The 27,242-nt window shown below is 44.5% G+C and overlaps 1 protein-coding gene across 1 annotated transcript in view; it reads left to right on the forward strand.

Annotated features, from left to right (window-relative positions):
* Nucleotides 1–27,242, forward strand: part of LAMA2 (laminin subunit alpha 2) — a 772,405-nt gene that overhangs the window by 475,388 nt on the left and 269,775 nt on the right. The window contains exon 29 of the mRNA XM_044291170.1: nucleotides 2,469–2,593. Coding sequence (XP_044147105.1) covers nucleotides 2,469–2,593 — 125 coding nt within the window. The remainder of the gene's footprint in view (nucleotides 1–2,468; nucleotides 2,594–27,242) is intronic.

Below are 27,242 nucleotides of genomic sequence, written 5' to 3' on the forward strand. Positions count from 1 at the left end.
CCTCTGCTGCGGAGGATAAGTTCACCCGAGTCACCAGCCTCAGAAATCGCAGGTTAACAGCAGCTCGGATTAGAGACCAGGTCAATGCCACACAGAGTTCTAGCAGCAGACACATCTCTAGAACAACTGTTAAGAGGAGAATGTGTGAATCAGGCCTTCATGGTAGAATATCTGCTAGGAAACCACTGCTAAGGACAGGCAACAAGCAGAAGAGACTTGTTTGGGCTAAAGAACACAAGAAATGGACATTAGTCCAGTAGAAATCTGTGCTTTGGTCTGATGAGTCCAAATTTGAGATCTTTGGTTCCAACCACCATGTCTTTGTGCGACGCAGAAAAGGCGAACGGATGGACTCGACATGCCTGGTTCCCACCGTGAAGCATGGAGGAGGAGATGTGATGGTGTGGGGGTGCTTTACTGGTGACACTGTTTATTCAAAATTGAAGGCATACTGAACCAGCATGGCTACCACAGCATCTTGCAGCGGCATGCTATTCCATCCGGTTTGCGTTTAGTTGGACCATCATTTATTTTTCAACAGGACAATGACCCCAAACACACCTCCAGGCTGTGTAAGGGCTATTTGACCATGAAGGAGAGTGATGGGGTGCTGCGCCAGATGACCTGGCCTCCACAGTCAGACCTGAACCCAATTGAGATGGTTTGGGGTGAGCTGGACTGCAGGGTGAAGGCAAAAGGGCCAACAAGTGCTAAGCATCTTTGGGAACTCCTTCAAGACTGTAGGAAGACCATTTCAGGTGACTACCTCTTGAAGCTCATCAAGAGAATGCCAAGAGTGTGCAAAGCAGTAATCAAAGCAAAAGGTGGCTACTTTGAAGAACCTAGAATATGACATATTTTCAGTTGTTTCACACTTTTTTTGTTATGTATATAATTCCACATGTGTTAATTCATAGTTTTGATGCCTTCAATGTGAATCTACAATTTTCATAGTCATGAAAATAAAGAAAACTCTTTGAATGAGAAGGTCTGTACTGTAGATATATATATACACTGCCTGTCCAAAAAATAAGTTGTCACCAAAAATAAATAATTAATTATTCTAAATGGGGTAAAGGTCTGGACTCTGTGGTGACCAATCCATGTGTGAAAATGATGTCTCATGCTCCCTGAACCACTCTTTCACAATTTGAACCCGATGAATCCTGATGTTGTCATCTTGGAATATGCCTGTGTTATCAGGGAAGAAAAAATGATTGATGGAATAACCTGGTCATTCAGTATGTTCAGGTAGTCAGCTGACCTCATTCTTGGAGCACACACTGTTGCTGAACCTAGACCTGACCAACTGCAGCAACCCCAGATCATAGCACTGCCCCCACAGGCTTGTACAGTAGGCACTAGGCACGATAGGTGCATCACTTCATCTGCCTCTCTTCTTACTCTGATGCGCCCATCACTCTGGAACAGGGTAAATCTTGACTCATCAGACCACATGACCTTATTCTATTGCTCCAGAGTCCAATCTTTATGCTCCCTAGCAAATTGAAGCCTTTTTTTCTGGTTTGCCTCACTGATTAGTGGTTTTCTTACAGCTACACAGCTGTTCAGTCCCAATCCCTTAAGTTCTCTTCACACTGTGGTTTTGAAAATGATCTTACTTTCACTATTAAACATACCCCTGAGTTCTACTGTTTTTCTTCGATTTGATTTCACCAAACGTTTAAGTGATCGCCAATCGTGATCATTCAGGATTTTTTTCCCGCCACATTTCTTCCTCGAACACGATGGGTCCCCATAAATAACTTGTCGCCAGCTGAAAGATAATCCCCCATGCAGTAATTATCAAATAGGAGGCTCATACCTATTTGCTTAGTTAAATCCAGGTGGCGGTGTGTGTGTGTGTGTGTGTGTGTGTATATATATATATATATATATATATATATATATAGTTTTTTTTTTTCCCTCCTGCAAGTCGTCATCTCCCCAACTGTCCTCTCCTCCTGAAAAGGGTGGGGGCTGCTTTAGCTGCTCATATCTTAGGATTAGTAGCAGCTAGAGATATGAGAATCATAACATTATCTCCACTACATCAGAAGATATAGCTGTTAAAATTGGGATGGCAGTGAGTGCAGATGAAAGTGAAAGTTGGTTTCACTGCTTTTACTCCCAACTCAATTTCTAACAACTACTGTATATCTCCTGAGGTGTTGGAGATAATGCTGTGATTTTCAAACAAGAATAGGCCCAATCCCGAGATATGAGTAGCTGAAGAAGCCCTCGCTCACTGCCCAAGCTCAGGCTTTGGAAAAAGCACTTAAGAGTGCAGCCCAAGCAGAGCTCAGGCAAAACTGTTAGGTGGTTAAAAGTCATAGGCGGCAATAATCGATAAGCTTTTACATGTGAACATAAATCCAGTAGAAACACATGAAAGCTACTTTGAAAATATGTAATATTTTTATATTAACAAATGCATTAATTTATTTTTATTTTCTGTGTTTTTCCAGGCCTGTAAACATAACACCACTGGAGACCATTGTGAGTGGTGTGCACCAGGATTCTATGGAACAGTCAGAGGCTTCCCAGATGACTGCCGTCCATGTGCTTGTCCTCTCCACATAGCAAGCAACAAGTATGTAAAAAAAGAGCCAAATAAAATAGATGACTATGATAAAACACTCATACCACCTGCCATAAACAACCACTTCCATATGTCCAAGTACATGGATATCGGAGAGTCATGTTCTCATCTCTCAACCTACCATTATAGCAAGAGAGGTTAGAAAAAGCAGATCTCTTCCTACAGGACTCAACATGTGTTACATAGTCATCTGTGTAATTTGCCATCATATAATAGCACTTTTCGCCAAAAGTTACGTTGCAAGGGAAATATTTTGCCTCAAGCAGCTAAATATCAATATCAACTGACCAATTAATATCAGCTCATTACTGGCTGGTCTGCATATAGGCAAAATTGTCCTGATGTGACAAAAATGCCTTTAAACCAGGCATGCTCAACCTGCGGCCCTCCAACTGTTGTAAAACTACAACTCCCACAATGCGCTGCTGTAGGCTGATAGCTGTAGGCTGTTCAGGCATGCTGGGAGTTGTAGTTTTGCAACAGCTGGAGGGCCGCAGATTGAGCATGCCTGCTTTAAACTATAGTTTAAAATATGTGAGAATATGGTTAGTATATCTGTATATAGCTACAGTATAGGCATAAGTGTGACTGTAATATCAGTGCCTGAAATATCAGCATGCTCAAAATGAATCAGAGGACACTCTTGCAAGTATACAACATTATGTCCCACTGGATATAATAATATGCAAAATTGTACATATCGGCATCAAGATGGTCTGGAAACACATTGCAACTGGTCCTCCTCATTGTAACTATAGTCAAGTCACTAACAAACAAGTTTTGATGTGTGAAGCCATGCTGTTCGAGTGTTATATATCTATAATTACACAGCCCTCCTTCAGCGAGGAATAAACCACATTTTTAGTGCAATGTAATTGGAATAAATCATTGCGCCCAGGGGCTAAAGGCTCATGGGCCCTGGTGCAAGAGTTCAGCTTGCCCCCCCCCCCCCCCTTCACTCAGCACTGGTGCACCTAGCTTTTCTGCTGCCTGAGGCAAATATTGAAACTGATATTCACTCTATTCGAACTAGGACCCTTTAAAATATACATTTTATTATTTATCCTTAAAATATATGTCCCATATTGGTGACTGATAACATACAGAAGTGCAGACCTAAGGCCGGCTACTTAATACTACAAATATAGCAACCACCACATTTGTGACGTATATACACAATGCACAGGTAGATGGAGGGGAAGGTCATCGGCTAGTGTCCTTAAATGTGGGGAGTCTTTCCCTAATGCAGTCCTCCTCTAGCCTTTGCCCAGGGACCACCCCTGATGGTGGGGTTTCCCTGTCCTCATACCTTCCCTACTTTCCCTATATCACTCTAACAGTGAAAGTGAACAGTGAAACAATTAACATATAGCAATAATACTGCCGCAACAAAGATAGATGTTGCCCATAAGTCAGGTAACAATGAAGTACCCCACAATACAATACCCCAACGTGTTTTGCCCACTCAGGGGCTCCTCAGGGGGTCTACATTCAAATGATACATTCAAACAATAGCACTTAATACAGTGTCTACTTGGACCGTGATTTGCGGACAATAATAGGACATGCACTACTTTTTTGCGGAACGGAAATATTGAAATATGGAAACAGAATGCACAAGAAGTACCTTCCATTGTTTTTGTAGACCCAGTGAATGGTTCCCCAGACGGTCTGCAAAAAAAAATGGAACGGAAGCGGAAAGAAAATACGTTCATGTGCATGAGCCCTTACACTGTTTTTACACTCAGATGCTGCTATTATGTATGAACGCGGCATCTGAGGGATACAATTACGGGAGGCGCCGTTATTGCAGCTCCCTGTCATTGCACCCACTACATACAAAAAAATGTGCTTACTTCGTTGCTAATATTTTTCTAGCCACTCTTTCACTGACTATCATTTCAAGACCCCTGGGAAAGCTGCTTGATATCAATTCAAAATCATACCTATTGTTACAATTTGACGTCTGATGACCTATTAGACCAATCTTTGAAAAGAAAGATATAAACGGTTTATACAGCGAAAAATGTTATGTGTTTCAATATCATTTCAATAATATAAAAATTACACTACAAAAACTGTTTATCAAAACATCTACAGTACTATACATGCTGGCAAGCAGAACCCAAAGCTGGTCCCATGTGTAAGAGCTTAAAAAATAGGCTAAGCAAACTAAGGATTGGCTATCAATAGTACAGTCTTGGAAAAACCTCTAAATACCTATTTGATGGAGGTCCACCCCATGGCAAATGTATTGACTAAGGAAATGGGCTGTGGCGTCTCCATTATTTATGCAAGCAAAGCTCTGAGCATAGATGTGGAGGTGTAGCAGTGTGTAGCAGCAGTGTCTAGATAACAATAAAAAGGGATGTGGCTGGAGTACAACTCCCACTTTAGCAAGATGATTGAAAGATGTCAAAAAAGTTACACCCAAGCCTATCAAAGTTTAAGCCATTAATATTACAGTCCCAGAAAACCAATTTAATATGCTTTTCTTAGTATAAGCTGACAATATTGATATGTTGTATAGAAAGGACCGGCACTCGCTCTAATTGTAATTTCAAGCAATTTTAATGGTCACATACAATTAGAGCGAGTGCCGGTCCTTTCTATACAATTATCTGTGGATCTACCCGGGACACGCGCACCGCTTGTATCTTCTTTTGAATATTGATATGTTGTCGTAATTCAATATAGAAAGACATTTAAATATAGCCATTTTATTCTATCTCTCCATTTTAACTAATTTAAATTGGTCATTAATATATATATACATATATATATATATATATATATATATATAGATGTGAAAAATGGCGGCACTGACTGCTATATGGGAAAAAATAGGGTGCACGTTCCAGGGGAATCGACTCCTTACCCCAATCAATGGATCCAGAAAAAGGACGGCACTCCGGTCTTGAAAAGGTAAAAGTGGTTTTAATCAACCTTGCGGTACAACGTTTCGGCTCCAATACTGAGGTGCTTGAGAAAGGCTCAGTATTGGAGCCGAAACGTTGTACCGCAAGGTTGATTAAAACCACTTTTACCTTTTCAAGACCGGAGTGCCGTCCTTTTTCTGGATCTATATATATATATATATATAATAAGCGTTGAACAACATCAGATTGTTTGTTTCTAAAATGTCACACTATGAACAACATAATCAGATACACTATGGACTGCTTGGAATGCGTAAACAGTCACTTAATCAGAAGATCACCATAATCTTTACAGTACACAAACAATCTTATTTATTTTATGCCATAAAATTTTCCCTAAGCAAATTATACTCAAGTTATGAGGTTCAAAAGTGTTTTGTTCCTGTGCACTCAGCACTTCAAATATGGTTATAAGCTTTAGATCAATTTTTTCGGAGTTCAAAATGTGTTGGATAATGAGTTTGAGAGTTGTAGATCAATTTGTTTACATTTTTGCAAACTAGTAATTTTATTACAATTCAGGCTCTATTGATTTAATTTGGATGTGAGTAAATGTGCAGAGCAGACTGTACCAGTACAGGGGGAAAGGCTTGGGAAACATGGAGTAGCTCTTTGTCACAGACAATGTTTTTGCAGAGAGCCTGATGGATGTTTTAGAACCAAATTAAAATTACTTGTGGCAGCATTTTATCAATTATGAGATAGACAACACTGTCTGTTTAGCAATATAATCAAGAGAATATTGTCATTTAGTAGCTAAGAAAAATCTTTAGGAGACTTCAAATAAATTGTCTTCTAGGAGGAGAATATTGATGACCTATAGTGATGATCGAGCACCAAAGTATTCGGGTGTTCGGCCCGAACACATTGCTATATTTGTGTGCTCGGCCGAACACCTGAGTATAATGAAAGTCAATGGGAGACAACCAGGCACCCCCTGCTCTGAAGAGGGGAGGGTGCCTGGTCCATTGAAAAAGGTCAGAAAGTGAAATAAACACCACCAAAATAGATCGGGAACAGCATGGGGACGATGTCTGGATGCATCTTGGACTCCCAGCTGGGAACCATGTTGTTAGAGTTGTAGAGTATGCCACTTTTACAGACTGACAAAAATACGCACAAAACCCCCCAAAAAATCTATTTTACAGGAAAAACTGTTAGGAAACATTCTTCCCTGTATATTCAATTGAATATAAAGTGCAAGTGATGCATAAATTACAAGCAAGATGCACTCTGAAACAGCCTGTATATCAAATAAAGGAGGGCTTCATTCACATTGTGGTACAATTGTTCAGGTAGTGGGACTCCTACACTCATAAAGCCTATGCACTAAGTGAAAGGGCTGTCAAAAATTGCAAGGAACCCGCACTCCAAAAACACCCTTTGTTGCACATAAAGGAGGGCATTATACACACCCTTGAAAAATTATGATTTATGGCCTGCTGGTGACCCTCAAAAACATTTGGAGCAAGGGCCTGCTGATCTGACCATCTAAAACCTTAGGGGCGAGGGCCTGCTGCCGCATTGGTAACTCTAGATAACCTCTTGGCGATCAAACGTCCCCGTGACAGTGGTGATCACGGGTAATGGGTAATTAGGATTTGATGCCGGAGAGGGAGCTTGAGAAAGGGATACCACATCCAAGGGAGGTCAATGGCTGAAATCTGATTGGCTGTTGTTGCCGTGCCACCTTTTTTCCCTAATTCTGAACCACCCAGAGAGGGTGGGTCAAGTTATTTAATGACAACAATACATCACTCCTATGTGGCCCTGTTATTGGAATGAGTACACTTTACGTTAACGAGGATCTATTGGAGTGCAAGTCTGGTGCCAGCAGCTAACTTGCTCCCGGCCTCACCCAGTGTGCCATCATTGTGTTGACCAGACTCTTGGCTACTGAGAATGGACTTGTAGGTGAGGGCCTGCTGCCATTTTGTTGACTATAGATAACTTCTAGGCGATCGCACGTCCCCGTGATGGCGACGATCCATTTGGTTGTCTGCCCTATCAACTTTGGAGCAATTTTTCAACAAGGACCTTCTGGTATAGCCCTGTTTTTATTTGTCCTCTCCACCAGAGGAATGAGAGATGAGAAGTTACTTTTGTAGCAGGGGTCGAAAAGGGTGAAGAACCAGTAATCCGTGTTGTCTAAAATGCGTATAATGAGCGGGTCGTGGGAAAGGCAGCCTAACATGAAGTCAGCCATGTGTGCCAGAGTACCAACAGGCAAGACTTCATTGTTGTCATCAGAAGGTGAGCTGACCCTGTAATAGATTGTAGGTGAGGGCCTGCAGATGAGCTGACCCTGTAAAACATATGCAAGGACGTGCAGTTGAGCTGACCCTGTAAAAGATTTTAGGTAAGGGCCTGCAGGTGACCTGACCCTGTAAAACATTATATGCGAGGGCCTGCTGTTGAACTGACCCTGTAAAACATTATATTCGAGGGTCTGTAGTTGAGCTGACCCTTTAAAACATTATATGCGAGAGTCTGCAGTTGAGCTGACCTTCTAAAACATTAGGGGTGAGGGCCTGCTGGTGAGCTGACCCTATAAAACATTATATGCGAGGGCCTGCAGTTGAGCTGACCCTGTAAAACATTATATGCAAGGGCCTGCAGTTGATCTGACCCTCTAAAACATTAGGGACGAGGGCCTGCTGCTGAGATGACCCTATAAAGCATTATATGCGAGGGCCTGCAGTTTAGCTGACCCTGTAAAACATTATATGTGAGGGCCTGCTGCTGAGCTGACCCTCTAAAACATTAGGGGCCAGGGCCTGCTAGTGAGATGATGTTCTAAAACATTATATGTGAGTGCCTGCTGGTGAGCTGACCCTGTAAAACATTATATATGAGTGCCTGCAGGTGAGCTGATGCTCTAAAACATTATATGCGAGTGCATACTGTTCAAATGCCGTTGTACAGCTGGCACTCTAAAACATTATTTTCAAGTGCATGTTGTTCAGCTGAAGCTCTAAAATGCGTATAACGCGAGGGTCGTGGGAAAGACAGCCTATCATGAAGTCAGCCATGTGTGCCAGAGTACCAACAGTCAAGACGTCGATGTTGACATCAGGATGACTCTCCTTCTCCTCCTCCTCCTCCTCCTCTTCTGCCCATCCATGCTGAACAGATGGAATTAAAGTTCCATGGGTACTACCCTCTGTAGCAGAGGCAACTGTCTCCAGCTCCTCCTCCTCTTCATGGTCCAATTCAGGCTGAGAAGACGAACTGTGGGTGGGCTGGCTATCACCTTTTGTAATGTCAAACCCCATTTCCTCGTCTGCCACATTCAGAGCGTTGTCCTTAATTGAGAGCAGCGATTGTTTAAATAGACAGCAGTGGGATGGTTACGCTGATAATAGCGTTATCGCCACTAACCATCTGTGTGGATTTATCAAAATTTTTAAAACCTCACAGAGGTATGCCATCAATGCCCACTCCTCGCTTGTGAATAGTGGCAGTTGAAAGGCAACGACCATGTTGCAGCTGTTATTCCACAACTGCCCTCTGCTGCTCACAAAGCCTGGCCAACATGTGGAACGTAGAGTTCCAGCACATGCTTACATCGCACAACAGTCGGTGAGCTGGAAGCTGCAAGCGCTACTGCAGCATTGACAGACCATCTGAAGCTGTGGATGACTTGCGGAAATGGGCACACACGTGGCGCGCCTTCACTAGTAGCTCTGGCAAATTGGGATAGGTTTTGATAAACTGCTGAACCACTAAGTTTAAGACGTGGGCTAGGCATGGGATGTGTGTCAGGTTGCGGCGCTCCAAAGCCGCCACCAAGTTTCAGCCAATGTCAGAAACAACCATGCCTGGTTGTAGGTTGAGTGGCCAAAGATCTGCGGCGGTGTGCTGTTTGTTTCCTAAGCATATCAACTTCAGCACGGCTTGTTGACGCTTACCCACAGCAGTGCTACACTGCTTCCAGCTAGCGACTGATGGCTGACTGCTGCTAGAGGTGGAAGTGGAGGAGGAGGTGGTGGTGGTGGAGAAGTGGGGGTTGGAGCCAGTAAAATAGCTGCTGGCGGAGACCCTGATGGACTTAAGGTCCACAATCCTGGGCGTGGGTAGCACCTGTGCCATCCCAGGGTACGACTCGCTCCCGACCTCCACAACATTCACCCAGTGTGCGGTCAGGGAAATGTAGCGTCCCTGGCCGAATGCACTTGTCCATGTGTCTGTGGTTAAGTAGACCTTTCCAGTCTAACTGCATTGGTCAGGGCACGGGTGATGTTCTGGGACACATGCTGGTGTAAGGTGGACACGGCACGGCACACCGTGAAAAATAGTGGTGGCAGGGGACTGCATACCGATGGAAGGCCTGCCGACATCAGGCTGCGAAAGGCCTCAGTGTCCAGAAGCCTAAATGGCAACATTTCAAGGGCCAGTAATTTCGAAAGTTGAGCATTTAGTGCTATGGCCTGTGGGTGGTTCTTTGCACTTGCATTCAAATGACTGTGTTATGGATGCTGCGATGGGACAGGGAAGTGGATGTTGTTACTGATGGTTCATGCGAAGGTCCAGGTGCAGGGCGAGGGGCATCCGGGCCTGCGCCTTCGACAGGGGATTGGCCAGCAGTGTGTAACACAGGGGAAGAGGATGCAGTGATGTGACCTGCAGACCCAGATTGTGGACCCAGGCTTTCGGCCCACTTATTAGGGTGCTTGGATGCCATGTTGCGGATCATGCTGGTGGTGGTGAGGTTGCTAGTGTTTACGCCCCGGCTCATTTTGGTACGGCACACTACCACTCTTGTTGTCTGCACTTTCATCAAAAAAGCGTCATACTGCGGAACACCTACCCCTTGGCAAGGTAGATTTACACATGGGGATCTCATTGTAACGGTTGCGGGCCTGTTTGGTGTGGGCCGGCTTCTTACTTTTGCAACTCCACTGCCTCTTCAAGCCTGTTGTGGTGCTGCGGATCCCTTCTCCTCTGTACTGGTGTCCTTGCTCGGTTTTTCACCTTCCCATGTTGGGTCAGTGACCTCATCGTCAACCACCTCCTCTTCCACTTCCTTACTCTGCTTATCCTCCTGACTTGACCTAACCACAACCTCAGTTATTGACAACTGTGTCTCATCATCATCCACCTCGTGAACGAATGATTGCTGTTCACCACCATCATCTTCTCTGTGAGTCTCAGTCTGAGTCTGTGAAGGCTCAAGAGGTTGGGAATCAGGGCACAATATCTCATGTCCCTCTTCAAGCGTGCTGGGCACGAAGGCCAAATGTAATAGTGGCGCTGGAAAGAGCTCCTCGGAATATCCGAGTGTGGAATCACTCATTTGGCAAGCCTCTCCATGGTGGGAGGAATAATGATCAGAGTGAGGATTCGGTTAACCAGACTCTTGGCTACAGATACTGGACTTGGTGGAAGAGAGGGTGGTGCTTAACTGACTGGAAGCATTATCTTCAGCAGTCCAACCGACCGGTCTGACTTGGACAGTGTTTTCCTGCGCTGCCCAGCTAAGTTGGACATGAAGCTGGGTACGGTGGATGTTATAATTTTTTTTTGGTGCACTGGCAGCAGGCACAGTTTCATTGCACCCAGGGCCACGGCCTCTGCGTGAACCTTTAGCATCAAGACCACTTCCCCGTCCCTTAATGCTCGCCTTGTTCATATTAATGGTTTTGTCACTAGATGTGGCGCAGATTGTCTTACAGTCCGCTAAAGACACAGTTTTCGGATGAAGGACAGTATATGTCCCAGAAACCCACAGAATATGGACACTATATTAGGCCCAGATTAGTTACATTTGCCCTAAAGAAACAGTTTTCAGATGGAGCACTGTATATGTCATGGATGTGTATTAAACGCACACACTACAGAGACAGTAGATGAGGACTGGCCCCTGATTATTTAAATTTATGATAAAGAAACAGTTTTCGGATGGCGTACTGTGTCACAGAAACGTGAAATGTGCGGGAAGGAGCAAGGCGCTCGAGCACATGCGGTACTCGGCCGAGTACCGCCGTGTGCCAAGCATAGCGATGCTCGAGCCAAACAGGTATTCGGCCGAGCATGCTCGCTCATCACTAATGAAATTTATTTATATAGCACATTTAATTGCAATGTTGTTGCCCAAAGTGCTTTATAGTTACATTAAAACATACATTTATAAAATCATTAGCAGCCGATTTGTGTAGGTGGGCTTGAAAATAAGGGAGTGGTGGCAGTTTAGAAATCATGTCTTGATTTTTCAGCTCGCACTCAAGCTTTTGTCACTCTGCTGGCTGCTCACACATCTGGATTCCTATGGCAACTCACTCTATAGCAAGGGCAGAGAAGAGCGGTTAAAAACAAACTGCTCCAACTTGCTAACTTCACAGGCGGTTGCCATCTTCAAATGGTTGTAGTTTAAAAGTTATAAATCCTAAAGTGAAGAGCTTTATATTGTGAGAATCAAAAGACCCAGACCTACATTTTGATGTATGTCTCTGAAATATAAAAAATGAAGGCACAGTCGCAGTTTAGAAATTGCCCTTCAAATTTGAGGTGGCTAGAGTGGAGTTTCAATTAATATCAATGGACAGTGTGAGTTGCAAATAAATGGTCATATTGTGAAAACTATCAGGACTATGGCTTAGCCGTGGGCATTTTTAGTGGCAGCAAGGATAGCTAAACGTTTTGATATAAATTTGTGTAGGTGGGCTTGAAAATAAGGGAGTGGTGGCAGTTTAGAAATCATCATTTTGAACATTCAGCCAGTCATTCATATGGGACCAATTTTGCCACAAAACCGCCAATATTTTGTGAACCATTCGGCAAAACGTTCCACAAAGTGATAGCACACCATTTGGGAACAATCCGCACGTTTAGGTATATTACTATCTATGTAGTGTATAAACTGTGGAAGTAGTTATGGTGGTAAATTTGGCTATAATAATAAGAATATATATGTGAGATAACAGTAAGCGGTCTTGCCATGCAATAACACTTAATTATTTAATTTGCCCAATTACTTTTGAGCCCCTGAAATGAAGAGATTAAGATTAAAAAATGCTTTAGTTCCTCACATTTTTATGCAATCATTTTGTTCAACCTGCTGAATTTAAGCTGAAAGTCTGAACTTCAACTGCATCTGAATTGTGGCAACGTACAGAACAAAAGTTAGAGAAATGTAGTCTCTGTCCAAATATATATGGACTTAACTGTAGCTGTTGGTTGAATGACAATTTAAACTAGGAGGAAAAACTCTAAAACATTCTCCAGACATTTCATAAATCATTGAAGGGGTTGGCGATTGGGCATTATTATTATATATATTTTTTTGTTACTTACTTTTTAGTTTTTGTCACTGCTAAAGGTATCCTCATTAACATCCATTCATATTTTATCTTGTCCTCCTATCTGGTGCCCCTGTAAGTAGTGGATTGTTTATATAACTCTTGTCCCTACATATGACATAGAAAATGGCTTCTTAGGCTCCCCCATACTGCCGACAGAGTGCCCTCCTGTCCTGTTTTCCACTGCCCAGGCTCCAGATCAAGTGTTTAGCGTCAGCAAAGTAGAAAGCACAGTGTTGGAGCACAGTGAGCTTCCACACTGTCAAAGCCTGCTGCAATGTCCGCTTGTATTTTATGGCTGCACTCTGACCCTGAGACACTAGGGGCAGACAATTATTTCTACTACGCAGACACCAAACACTTGATGTGGAGCCCGTGCAGTAGAAAACAGGATAGGAGGGTGTACTATGGGCAGTATGGGGAGTCTATGGAGCCACTTTCTATGCAGAGGCACTGCTTACAGGGGCTCCAGCCAGGAACAATAAAAGGACAACAACAAAGAATATGGATGGATGTTAATGAGAAGTGACAAATATAATGAGTAACCAAAAAAATGAAGTAGCCAACCTTTCATTTTGCGTAACTAACAAACCCACATGTAACACAAAGAACAATATGATGAATGTTAGATCCCTTTAATAATTTAACTTACAGTATATATATGTAAAATACATGCATACCTGCAGTTGGGTCCACAATTTGCAACATTTCTTGGAATACTGTATGTGACTGACTACACCTCAACATGGCCCTTTTAGGTAGAAATTATCTTTATAGGGAGTCTGTCACCATAAAATTCCCTGTTAAACCAGGCACATTGATTTCTATGGCTGGCTCAGCTGAATGTGTTTTTTATTCTGCATAAAAAGTATTTTTAATCCATATGCAAATGATCATTTAGGTGCACTGAGGGCACGCCCAAGCTACTCTTACCCCGTCTGCTTCCCCTGCCTTCTCCTTCTTGATTTACAGGGCAAGGTTCCTGAATAGTCATCTGCTATACCCTTTTCAATTAAAGTAATTGAAGTTAAAAAAAACTTTAATTAAAGGCTATGTACACCTTCGGGGGCAATTTTTTATGATTGCATTTTGATCATTTTGGGCTAAAAAATGTTTTCTTTAATTGGTCTTTATAAAAAATATTGAGACGTTCTGTCACAGAGGGTTAACTGTTTTTTTTTGTTTTTTTTTGTTTTTTTTAGCTGTGTGAATCCTATTTCCACTTAGTGCTGGTCATTTAATAAACCTTATCTCTAAATTAGTAAAAGATCAAAAACATTTATTTAAGCCACATTCTTTGTAGTAAGATAAGAATTAAAATATAATGAGTATTTACAAGTTCAGGGATCAGAGACAAGGAGCCCGTCAGCTGAACTGCCTGACGGAACAAAGGGAACATTCAGATCTTGCTACTAGAGAAACTCAAGGCTGCACGTAGACAGTGGTTCACAATTTTTCTTAAAAAAAAATTTTTTTAGCTCAAAATGAGTACAATGCAATAATAATAATAATAATAATTGCCCCCAAGGATATACATAACCTTTAATATATTGATTGGGTCTCTGTTGTTTCAATAAACCTTGCATAAATCAGTAGCACAAGCAAATATAAGAACCTGCACTTACCATTTACCACCAATCCACAGCTAAATATCTGTCTTAAGTGAGCAAGAGATGAGGCAAATTTTAATTGAGGGATAATAGAAAAATTAGGTTACATCTGATGTCTAGAGATGAGCGAATCGAATTTTACGAAGTGGAATTCGATCCGAATTTCAAGAAAATTTGATTTGCACCGAATACGAATGTTCTCATGCTTCGTGATATTGAATTGCATTTTTTCCTAAAATGGTGGCTGCAGGTATGAGGACATGGAGCAAGGAACTCTGGGAAGAGGGGATCACCCATAATGCCATGCATGCAGCCAATCAGCAGCCAGCCAGCCCTGTAATGTCACATCCATATAAATAGCCTCAGCCATCTTGGATTCTGCCATTTTCCAGTGTACTTAGTGCAGGGATAGACGTTAGCAGGCGCTAGGGACAGTGCTAGGAAAGACTTTATTGTGCTAAAAAAAAAAATATATTTACAGGTGTAGGGAAAGGATAGGGGAGGAATCATTCCACAGCTTTTGTGTTGAATAGGTTTCAGTAGGGGAGGTTACAGCCTGGGTAATACTAACAATCCTATTACACCTTTCTGCACTGACTAGGGACCCAAATTGCCATTATACAGCTCTGTAATTCCAGCAAACCATTCTTGTTATTGTGGTGTTACAGCCATTAACAGGGTTTATTACAAGGAAATATTTATATGTCTTATTTGCCCTTGTGCAGTACAGTTAAATGTTCTAAAGCGGTAAAAAAAGGGCTTATTAGCCATTGTGTGGTGAAGTGCTAAAAGTACAGCACTTTTTGTCGTGTATTAGTGGCAAAATAAATATATATTTGCCATTCAGTGGAGCAGTTATGTTTTAATGCCTTTTGTGGTATGTATTAGTGGCAAAAGTAAAATATATTCGCCATTCAGTGGTGCAGTTATATGTTATAATGCCTTTTGTGGTGTGTATTAGTGGCAAAATAAAAAACATATTTGCCATTCAGTGGTGCAGTTATATGTTCTAAAGCCTTTTGTGACGTGTATTAGTGGCAAAAGAAAAATATATTTGCCACTCATCGGTGCAGTTATATGTTATAAAGCCCTTTTTGTCGTTAAATAGTGGCAAAATTATACATATTTGCCGTTTAGTGGTGCAGTTATATGTTCTAAAGCTCTTTTATGCGTATATTAGTGGCAAAAAAATATATATTTGCCGTTCAGCGGTGCAGTTATATGTTCTAAAGCCCTATAGTTTGATCTAACAGTATGTTAGACAGAGAAGTGCCAGGCCCTGCACAGGGGAGTGGCAGAGGCCTAAATGTTTCTGGCGCAGGCAGAGGTCACGGCAGAGAATGGGCTGTGGCAGCAGGGGTATTGCCACCCACCTCCCCACTCTTTTACCGGTAGTGATGAGCGGCATAGGAAATATTCTTTTTCGTGAATTTTTCGCATAATAATTGCAATAAATTCACAAATTATTATGTTTGTGATTGTGCAAATCGGCACTGATGATGAGCATATTTTTTTGCAATACATATAACCACATTTTATCAGGTCTCAGTAGATATCACGGATTGGTGCACTAAGTATTGTTGTGACATCACAGCACTGTCTGTAGCATGTATGTATGGACAGCAGAGAACAGTAATTCCTATCAGCTACACTATATCACTATCTACAAAACCTACAAATGACTACCAGACCGCTTATAAATTAATGTAATTTTATTACATGATTACACATATTACATAAACATGATTAAAAAAAGCATAGTTGCAGGGAAAGAAACATCATCTGGAGGATAAACACAGCGGATACTACGTCCATAGATCAGTCCATCTATATGATATGATAGAGGATAAAGTGCAAGTGCAAAAACATGTTCATTCACAATCAAAAGGACATTGAACGGTTACCCATGCTGTGTCTCCTCCAGGATGGCGTCAACCCCGACGTGCGTTTCGGCTAACTGATCTACGGACGTAGTATGCGCTGTTTTTATCCTCCAGATGATGTTGTTTTTGTCCCTGCACCTATGCGCTTTTTAATCATGTTTATGTAATATGTGTAATCATGTAATAAAATGACATTAATTTATAAGCGGTCTGGTAGTCATTTGTAGGTTTTGTATCATGGTGTTTTGCCATAGGCTTGTGCTGGTTATTTACTCTTTGAGTAGCAATAGATTGCCTTGTTGGGGCGTATATCGGGTTTTATATCACTATCTAACCTACACTGACTATCTGCCACTAACTATCTGTATATATATATATATATATATATATATATAGCTTGACAAAGGCTCCATTGAGAGAGCTGAAACGTTGCTGTCTGCACATGGGGGAATAAACACCCTGTTTTTCACCGTTATTTGTGTGCTGCCTGAGGGTACACCAAGAAAAGGGGGCATACCCAGTGAAACCTTGAAAAAAGGGGCGGGGGGGAGGGGCGTGAAGCTCGGGCGCCTGGCTGAACGGGAGCGAGCGGTATATATGGCCAGACGCCCCTCCCACAAATGCAGGCTGGAACCAGCCTTACCTATTTATGGTCAGGGCTAGGAAACGTCAGCGTACGCAGAGACTCCTGCCCTGAGCAAGGTGGCTGAATTATGCCGGGAGCCACGACGAGGGTACACCAAGAAAAGGGGGCAAAAACAACCATTAGTAACAACATTTTATTACATGATTTACAAAGCCAAAGAACAAAAGGCACGAGAGATCTCAAATTGAGGATCAGGAATATATCTAGTGTAGCAAGAGGACCGCCACCGCCCCATGCTCCGAATGACGTGAGCTGGCACCTGATGTCGTGATGCGGCTGAAGCTGCCCCTATGCGGAAAGAATGCCCTGATATAACTTTGGGGTCGTATCCTAGACCTTGGGCAACAGCACGGATGCAGGAAATGAACCGTGTGGCGGTAAGGGGTTTGCCGGCGTGCGGCAGGAGAGGACTGTCTGGAGGACCGACCCGGATGAGTAATAATAATTGGTGCAGCACCTGAACTGGGCACCATATGTTGGAGGTCGGATAAAATTTGATTGCGGTAGGGGGACCCGTCTGACTGGTTTTGGTAGAGGGTAGGAGGAGAGTGTAGCAACCTCGGCCCCAAGACAGATGCTGTTTCAACGGGTGACCCTGACGGTTCGGTCCGGCTAAAACTTCCCCAGGCCTAAGAAACCCATAAAAAATGAGGTACATGGCTGCTTTCAAGACCAAGCTAGTGGAGGGCCCAAAAGGATAGCCGTCCAAAGACGAGGAGAGAGCCCTAAACAACTCGCTAGACACGGGTTGCCTACGGCTCCGGGACCCCTTACCCTCTTTCTGAATACCCCGAAGGGTGGCCTTAATGGCCTGAACAGAGAAAAAGGACCCGCGGTGTGGATCATCCAGCATGAAGTGGTGTTGAAGCCCGGCTAAATAGAGTTTGATGGTATTGTGTGACAGCCCCAGTTGGTAGTGACAATGGGCTAAAAAGGCCATGATGTGAGCCGTTTCGGAATGATGACCCCTTGGATGAATTCTGGAGAATTTATCAAACGCCCTCAAGCCGGCCTGGTAATTCCTCGCCGTATTACGCGAAAGAGACTTTCTGACCAGACCCTTGGCTTCGTCTATGAGGACATCTAGCCCAGGGTGAGGGTGCTGAAATGGGGCACGGGCGCTCCTGACCGATCCGCGTCGGGCACTTCCTGGAAAAAAACCGGAAAATTAAAGCGGGAAAGAGCGTCCGCGGCCCTATTCTGCTCGCCTGATATATGTATGCATCGGAAATGAAAATTGTGGCGGAGGGACAGCCAGACTAGCTTGCGCAAAAATGCCATGATCTTGAAAGACTGGGCCCTGCCTTTGTTAACGATGTCCACCAAGGTCTGACTATCCGTGACAAAGGACACGGAAGAATTAGACCAAAGGTGGCCCCAAACCTGGGCTGCCGCCACGACGGGATATAGTTCCAGGAGGGGAGAGGATTTAAGAGCAGCTGGATCAGAGGCCAATTCTGGCGGCCATCCGGCGGCCAACCAATGGGACCTGAAAATGGCAGCGAACCCGAATGACCCCGCGGCATCCGAAAAGACGAGAGGAGAAGCTGAACCCCACTGTGGCACGAACAGCGAAATGCCATTCCAATTGGACAGGAAACTGTCCCACATGCACAGGTCCGCGATGGCATGACTGTCGAGAGGGACAACAGAATCCTGCTCTGGAGCGGAGGGCAACAGACATAATAATCTGGCGAGAAAGGTCCTGCCTTGAGGCATGAATCTGGTGGCGAAATTAAGCATCCCCAGCAAGGATTGCAACTCGACCTTGGTCAAAGAGTGGGACCGGACCGCTTGAGAGATGGCTGATCGGATCCGGTGCAATTTCTCGCTGGGGAGGCTGGCCTCCATCTTAACTGTATCCAGAATTATGCCCAAGAAGGTGACCCTGGTGGCCGGACCCTCCGTCTTGGCGGCAGCGACAGGGACCTGAAGACGGGCAAAAATATCCAAAAGAGTGTGAGGAATGGATGGGACCTGACTAGGACTTTCTACCATAAGGAAGTCATCCAGGTAGTGAACTACCATGGATAACCCGCCATGATGGATGAGGATCCAGTGTAGTGCTTTGGCTAGTTGGTCGAAAAGCCACGGGCTACTTTTAGACCCGAAAGTGAGACGGTTGGCGAAGTAGTAATTACCCGCCCACTTGAAGCCATAATACTTCCAAAGCTGTGGGTGGATAGGAAGCTGCTTGAAAGCATCGGCTATATCTACTTTAGCCAACCAAGCCCCGGCCCCTGCAAGCAAAATGTACTGAATGGCCTCGTCGACCGAGGAATATTGCATTGAATATTCCTCGGATGGGATGAGTGAATTGAGACTCGGGATGGCCGACATATGAGGCGCAGAGAGGTCGTAAATGAGACGCTTTTTATTAGATGAAAGTTTCGTAACAAGACCAATGGGACTGATGCGCCAAGACTGGAAAGGAATGTCTGAGAACGGACCGATGACAAACCCTTTGTCGACCTCTAGTTGGATGAGAGAGGTGACTGCCTCAGGATCGCTGGCCGCAGATACCAGGTTAGGGCCCGTCCAACAGCCCTGCGGGAGAGTAATGAGGCCAGTATGAAAACCCTCTCTGAACCCATCCAACAAGAAGGAAACAAAAAGCCGATCAGGATGATCCCGCAGAAGAGCAGCCAGTAACCCTAAGTTAATGTCGGCTAGTCAGGAATCCTTGGCTGCCCTCCTGGGACAGGAGGAACGGGGATGGGCCCGAAAACAAAGGGAACAAATATGGAGCGCCCGGCAGGAATTGAAGGCACATCCCTTGGCATTAAAATTATTGCAAACCTGGTTGCCCCCGAGGAACACGATGGGTCTGCCCAGTTTGTCTAACGACGGGGAAGCCCTGGAGGACCCGGAAGGACCTGCCGAGGGAGCAGACTGTGAGGCTTGCACCGGATTGGGACACCAGTCGGTGGAGTGAAAAATGGACTGGCAGGTAGCACAGAGGGGGGCCTTGAGACCCGCAAAATGCCGGCAAAACAATTCCATATCCAGATCCGCCCAGCTAGACACGAACTGGAACTGGCTCAGAGCGGCCGCGGCTTTAGCCGAAAAAGAACGATGATAATCGTAAAACGCCGTGCCACCGTATTTGTGCCCCAAGTCCGCAATCCGGTACAAGTAAGTGTCCAGCTCTTCCCTGCGATCTGGCTGGGCAGAACACACCACGTCCCTGTAGAGGCTGAAAGCCAGGACAAACTCAGAAATAGATAGTTTTCTATTAAGCCGAGCATCCTTAGCTCTCAACACCACGGAAACCTCTCCGCAGTTAACGACCCGATTCTCTGAAATATCCTGGGAGGCAATAAGGATGGATGCAAGGTTCACGTCCTTGCCCGCCAGGATATCCTTTTTAATATGCTCCGGAACGAAGTGGGAAGGGGCGATCTGAGGTGTGACAGAAGGCCTACCTGCCACGTCCAGCGGAATGGCAGGGGTGGCTGCCGACCCTGGAAATTGCGGTGGAACCGCGGGCCTGGATTCCAAAACCGCTACCCTAGCCTGAATGTCCGAAACTGAGCCAGCCAGACCAGTGATGGACGACTGAATCTGAGCTAGGGCCAGCTGTATAGAATCCAGGTTGGAATGGTCCGCCATCGGGGCCGGGGCCGTCATCAGCAGGCGATACAATTCAGCCTTGCGGGCAGACGCCGGATGCCGTATCCCCCTGCGGTTAAGTTCGGCGACCAATCTTGGCACCGTCCAGCTTCTTAATGATGCACCACTGTCGCGCCCTGAGACGGGAGTTCCAGGCATGGAGACGTTATCGTCCATATCGGAGGAGACGTGAGACATATCTGACCTAAGAAAAAGATGAGTAAAGTACACCTAGAAAAAGCAACGATACAGACGAATGCGAAGAGGCCGGACGGAAGAATTGTGAGAAACAATAGAAGTGAGTAAAATGCCCATCAGGCGAACCACCTACCTGGTAGGACACGAATGGAATTGGAAGCACGGCTCCAAAACCCCAAATGCTAAAGATGGAGCTAATGAAAGTAAAATGACCCTGAGTAGAACCGAAGTTTTAACCCTGCCTTGATACCATCTATGAACTGACTTACCAGAGAGCGCCCCGGAATTGCCTGGCCGAAAACGTAGAACACGTACAACTAAAGTCCGAACTAAAGGGAAGAACAATACAACAACAGATTTAAAGAACGTATACAAACCCCCTGAAAAACCTGGAGACACAGACAACCTGGGCGATCCAGGGACATAGACAACCTGGGTGATCCAGGGACATAGACAACCTGGGTGATCCAGGGACATTGACAACCTGGGCGATCCAGGGACATTGACAACCTGGGCGATCCAGGGACATTGACAACCTGGGCGATCCAGGGACATTGACAACCTGGGCGATCCAGGGACATTGACAACCTGGGCGATCCAGGGACATTGACAACCTGGGCGATCCAGGGACATTGACAACCTGGGCGATCCAGGGACATTGACAACCTGGGCGATCCAGGGACATTGACAACCTGGGCGATCCAGGGACATTGACAACCTGGGCGATCCAGGGACATTGACAACCTGGGCGATCCAGGGACATTGACAACCTGGGCGATCCAGGGACATTGACAACCTGGGCGATCCAGGGACATTGACAACCTGGGCGATCCAGGGACATTGACAACCTGGGCGATCCAGGGACATTGACAACCTGGGCGATCCAGGGACATTGACAACCTGGACGATCCAGGGACATTGACAACCTGGGCGATCCAGGGACACTGACAACCTGGACGATCCAGGGATATTGACACCCTGGACGATCCAGGGATATTGACACCCTGGGTGATCCAAGGACCCCGCAAAAGGGGCCACCGGGAGCCAGAAGCAAAATGCAACAGAAAACGCTGACTTAAAACAGTAACGTGAAAAATCCCCCTCGACTAGACCGCAAATTCTGGCACTATGATGCTGAAGGATTTTAACACTAAAATATAAGCGTGAATTTATCATTATTGGTTTTTAACACAACACCCCTTTTTTTTTTTTTTTTTCCTCTTTTTTTTTTTTTTTTTATAAACCAGCCAGCATCGCTGCTCTGAAAATGGGCCCACGTATGGTATGATAAACCCGCTGGTAACCTGCTGGAGGGGTTTAGGAGGCATGAATGAAGCTATGCCCCCTGGACACAGGAGTACCCCTGCACCATAACACCAGAATTTATGAATACTTTCAGTGCTGGCAGCGCTGTTTCAAAAGCACACAAACATAGCATCGCCCTGACTCTGCCACTGGCCCTTTAACTCCTTTATGACCCTTATGCAGAGCGGCATAATACGGAAGCGCGCTGAGCTAGGACACCGCTCCCCCGACCCAGCCGCCTGTGCCTGCGTGGGCGGAACATGCTGGGGGAGAGCGGCATCCCCACCGGGCAACCCCCAAAGCCAGGGACCAGGCCGAACGTGAAACTAGGCTGGAGCGGGGACGCTATACCCCGATTACCTGGGAGGCTGGCGGCGAAGCTGGCGACAGAGGCACGTGACCGCGATACCCGGAAGTGACGACACTGAAGGAGGGAGCGTGAAGCCGCAGTGATGCGTGAAGCTCGGGCGCCTGGCTGAACGGGAGCGAGCGGTATATATGGCCAGACGCCCCTCCCACAAATGCAGGCTGGAACCAGCCTTACCTATATATGAGCTAACTAACTATCTAATGTAATTGGATAAGGAATAGGATCCAAATGAAAGCACAGAGCACAGCAATGTCACTGCTCTTTCTCTGAACTTCAAAATAAACTGCAGAAAATGGCTGCTGGGGAGTTTCTTATATAGTAAAGGGGTAGGCAACTTTCATATTGGATGCTAGGGATGTTGCTAAGCTCTGACAAAGATATTGCAGCCTTATCATTGGCTCACGAGCAAGAAGGGAGGTTACTGATGAAAAAAAAAAATGGAATATTTGCGATTACGAATATATAGCACTATATTCTACATCTTTGTAAATTCTCAAAGTGCCGATATTCATGATAAAAATTCAAGATTAGAATATTCGCAATCAACACTAGTCACCGGGTCACTCTGTGGTCTCCGCATGCTGCTGCCTTCACACTATGTCACCTTGCCACTCTATGGCCTCCTCATGCTGCTGCCACATCCACACTATGTCACCTTGACAATCTGTGGTCTTCTCATGCTGCTGCTACCTCCACACTATGTCACCTTGCCACTCTGTGGTCTGCTAAAGCTGCTGCCACCTCCACACTATTTCACCTTGCCACTCTGTGGCTTCTTAAATCTGCTGCCACCTCTGCACTGTCATTGTGCCACTCTGTGGCCTCCTATGATGCTTCTGCTGCCGCCACCTCCACACTCTGTTATTGCGCCACTCTGTGGCCTCCTGATGCTGCAGCTTCGATAAAAATTTGAGATTAGAATATTTGCAATCAACACTAGTCACTGGGTCACTCTGTGGTCTCCGCATGCTTCTGCTACCTCCACACTATTTCACCCTGCCACTCTGTGGCTTCCTAAAGCTGCCACCACCTCCACACTGTCATTGTGCCACTCTATGGCCTTCTATGATGCTTCAGCTGCCGCCACCTCCACACTCTGTCATTGTGCCACTCTGTGGCCTCCTGATGCTGCTTCCACCTCCACACTATGTCACCTTGACACTCTGTCCTATCCTCATGCTACTGCCACCTCCACACGATGTCACCTTGCCACTCTGTGGCCTCCTCATCCAGCTGCCACCTCCACACTATGTCACCTTGCCACTCTGTGGCCTCCTCATCCAGCTGCCACCTCCACATTATGTCACCTTGCCACTCTGTGGTCTCCTCATGCTGCTGCCACCTCCATACTATGTTACCTTTCCACTCTGTGGCCTCCTAACTCTGCCACCTCTACACTGTCAAACATAAGTGTTTCACTGTCTCTCCATAGCACTGGATACAGCTACACTGCTCAGTGTTTTATTGTAATGTCCTCCATGATGTTGCTGCTGCATCTTTGTGTATCTCCTCCAACTCCTCCTCTCTGTGTGTAGTGTATGGGATATTTAATAGAAGCTAGTCTGTCCATTAGTTCAGGCATAACTTACAATTTGAGTTTGGTCCTACAGAGGGTAAAACTGGTCATAATTTCAGAACACAAGTTATATAATGGCTAGATATAATGTTCCACGCATGACAGCTTATCCTGAAAAGTTGCTTAAAACAACAGGTATGCTTTAATATAAAGTCAGGTCCATAAATATTGGGACATCAACACAATTCTAAAATTTTTGGATCTATACACCACCACAATGGATTTGAAATTAAACAAACTGCTGCAGACTGTCAGCTTTAATTTGAGGGTATTTACATCCAAATCAGGTGAACGGTGTAGTAATTACAGCAGTTTGCAGATGTGTCTCCCACTTGTTAAGGAACCAAAAGCAATGGGACAATTGGTATATGATGACAGATGACTGATATTACTGTTGTTTTCAAAATATACAGTTCAACACAACTATTGCTCAAAAGACTACAGTCATATTTTTATTCTTATTTCATAAATGTTATATACTTACATATAAAGACAGCATACTTCATACACTTAAGGAGTAACTAAACTTTTGTATAATTTTTTGTTAACGTGTCCCTCAATGCCCTAATTAGGGATGAGCGAACTTGCCTTTAGAGGCATTCTGTTATTCATTCCTTCATAATAGAAGTCTATGGCATGTATAACGGATCCTTCTGGTTTCTGTTATGCTGCAGTCCTCTCCTGCAGGCCATAGATTTCTATTATGACGGAATTAATAACTGAATTCCTCTAAAGGCATTCCATTATGCATTCCATCATGGAATTTTATGAATGGGCAGCAGCAGCGCAGTGAGTATGGGCAGCAGTGCATATTGATGCTCCTGCCTGTGCCCCCCCAGAAGTTTACTAACTCCTGACATAGCACATGGGTACTCTGTAACCATGTGCTATACCAGGATTAGCTAAGAGGAGTGGGCTTTTGTTATTCTTTAAATTAAAAACTTTGAATTGCTTATGCTGTAGAATAAACATAGAAGTATTGGGACAGTTTTTAGGAAGTTGCTACCAATAGTACTTATACAATTAATAATGCAATAATACAATACAATAATACTTATAGAATTGCTTAAAAACCTCTTTAAATAACAAGGTTATTGTCATAGTTGTAGATGTTTGGAGCAGAAATAGTAGATCTGTTCATCAGTGACAAATACAAAAGTAGAAGGCCATACCTTTCAATGCTGATAAAATGTATACATTTACTGAATTGACCAAGCCTGAGCCACCGCTCTCAAGATCGAAATAACAGAATAATTAGAACCTGGCATGTTCTTCAATGCAGTTGCATTACCATAAAAAATAAGATAGCAATAAAAGTTTTATGCAGCTTGCTGAAAAAAGTAACTTTGGTATTATCACATAACAATGGTATTATACCCAGGAAGGAAAGACTTAGGGCCTTTTCACATGATCGTATGCCCTCCGAGACATATGGTTCGTGAGTGGGCCATATGTCCCGGAATGGCATTGATCGTGCGCACAGGAGTACACAGCATCATAGATTACATTGATGCTGTGGAGGTCGGGCCACCCATGGAACTATTGTCCCACACTCATGAGATCATATGAGTGCGGGACAATAGTCCCACTGGTGGCCCGAAGTGCACAGCATCATTGTAATCTATGATGCTGTGTACTCCCGTGTGCACGATCAATGCCGCTCCTGGACATATGGCCCGCTCACGGACCATATGTCTCGGAGGGCATACGGTCACATGCAAGGCCCCTTAGCCAAACATTCATGAGAGTCCTTTGCTGCCTGTCTCCACCTCTCATCAACACTGTCTTAAACTGGTGTCAAAATCTTGTGAAACCTGAAGAGCACACAAGAGAGCTATAGCTGAAATGAACACAAGAGAGATGCAAGCCTTGATTTACACTGCTCAATGGCAAAGCACCTCTTAAAGGAGTTGTGCAGTTTCACAGTTGTCTGGTTACACAGGGCCCTGATGATGATCTGATCACACTGGGAGGGGCCGACAAACAAATTCTCATTAAAGAGGTTACTTCACAAATCTAAAAATTTAGTGTTATGGCTGTATTACACAGCTCAATGTTGCAGAAGCATTCCCTCCCGGCAATCACCTGCTTACTATTATATGCAGCAATCTTTTCCGCAGCATGGAGGGAGTGATCGCTATGTCATCGCTTATCCCCATGATGTACAGTAGTTTGCTGGCTGCAGATCGTTAGACACCACAATAATATTTTAACATATTAATATATTTGGATTGCCCGATAATATAGCATTTGCTCATTCATCAGGTAACTGGTGGCAGTATTACACTGCCAGATGATCACTAACGAGCGTTCATATGAATGCTCGTTAGCAATTATCTGCCAAAAAATTGTGCAGTGGAATACTAGTTTTACTCAGTTATCTAGATGGCTCTCTTCCCTTTCTATGGGCAGTAGCAGCTTGTCACAAGAGCTAATCAAGCACCTACATCTTAAATGATACATTGTAATCAGCTCTTTTTAACCCTTTCCTCCTCTGCAGAGAAAATGGTCCCTCACATATAACGCTAGAGTTAGAGAGAGATATTGTCATATTTCTGTGAATTTAGAAGCAGGCCTGAATGAATGAAAGATGCTTCTCTATGAGATCATTATACCACCAATCAGGCGAGGGAAGCAGAGTAGATACTGGGCAGGTTAGTCCACTACTGATTGCAGGAGAAGGATAAACAGAAGGGGGCACTACAAGGGACGAGCTAACCCAAATTGCAAAGTTCGGGTTCGTACAAAGCTTTGCGAGTTCGGGTACCCGGACTTTTTCACTAAAGGCCGGGTTCAGTGTTTGGGTCATTTTATTATTTTCTACTATAATATGGTTATAGCAGAAACTAATAGGATTCTTAAGACAGAATGCTAAATAATATGGCAATTTAGGCGTTAAAAATACTCACCTCATCCACTTGATCGTTCTGCTGCAGTGCCTTCTATTTTCTTTCAGCAGGACCTGAAAAAAGACCTGTGATGATGTCACTGCGCTCACCACATGGTGAGCGTGGTGAAATAATCGCAGGTACTTTGGCAGGTCCTGCTGAATGAAAATAGAAGGACCTGCAATGACGTCGCCGTGCTCACCACGTGGTGAGTGCCGTGATGTCATCGCAGGTCCTTTTGCAGGTCCTGCTGAAAGAAAATAGAAGACACTGCGGCAGCACGATCAAGTCAATGAGATGAGTCTTTTTTTAACC

The sequence above is a fragment of the Bufo gargarizans genome, chromosome 4 (assembly GCF_014858855.1).
Source record: "Bufo gargarizans isolate SCDJY-AF-19 chromosome 4, ASM1485885v1, whole genome shotgun sequence".
Taxonomy (NCBI): domain Eukaryota; kingdom Metazoa; phylum Chordata; class Amphibia; order Anura; family Bufonidae; genus Bufo; species Bufo gargarizans.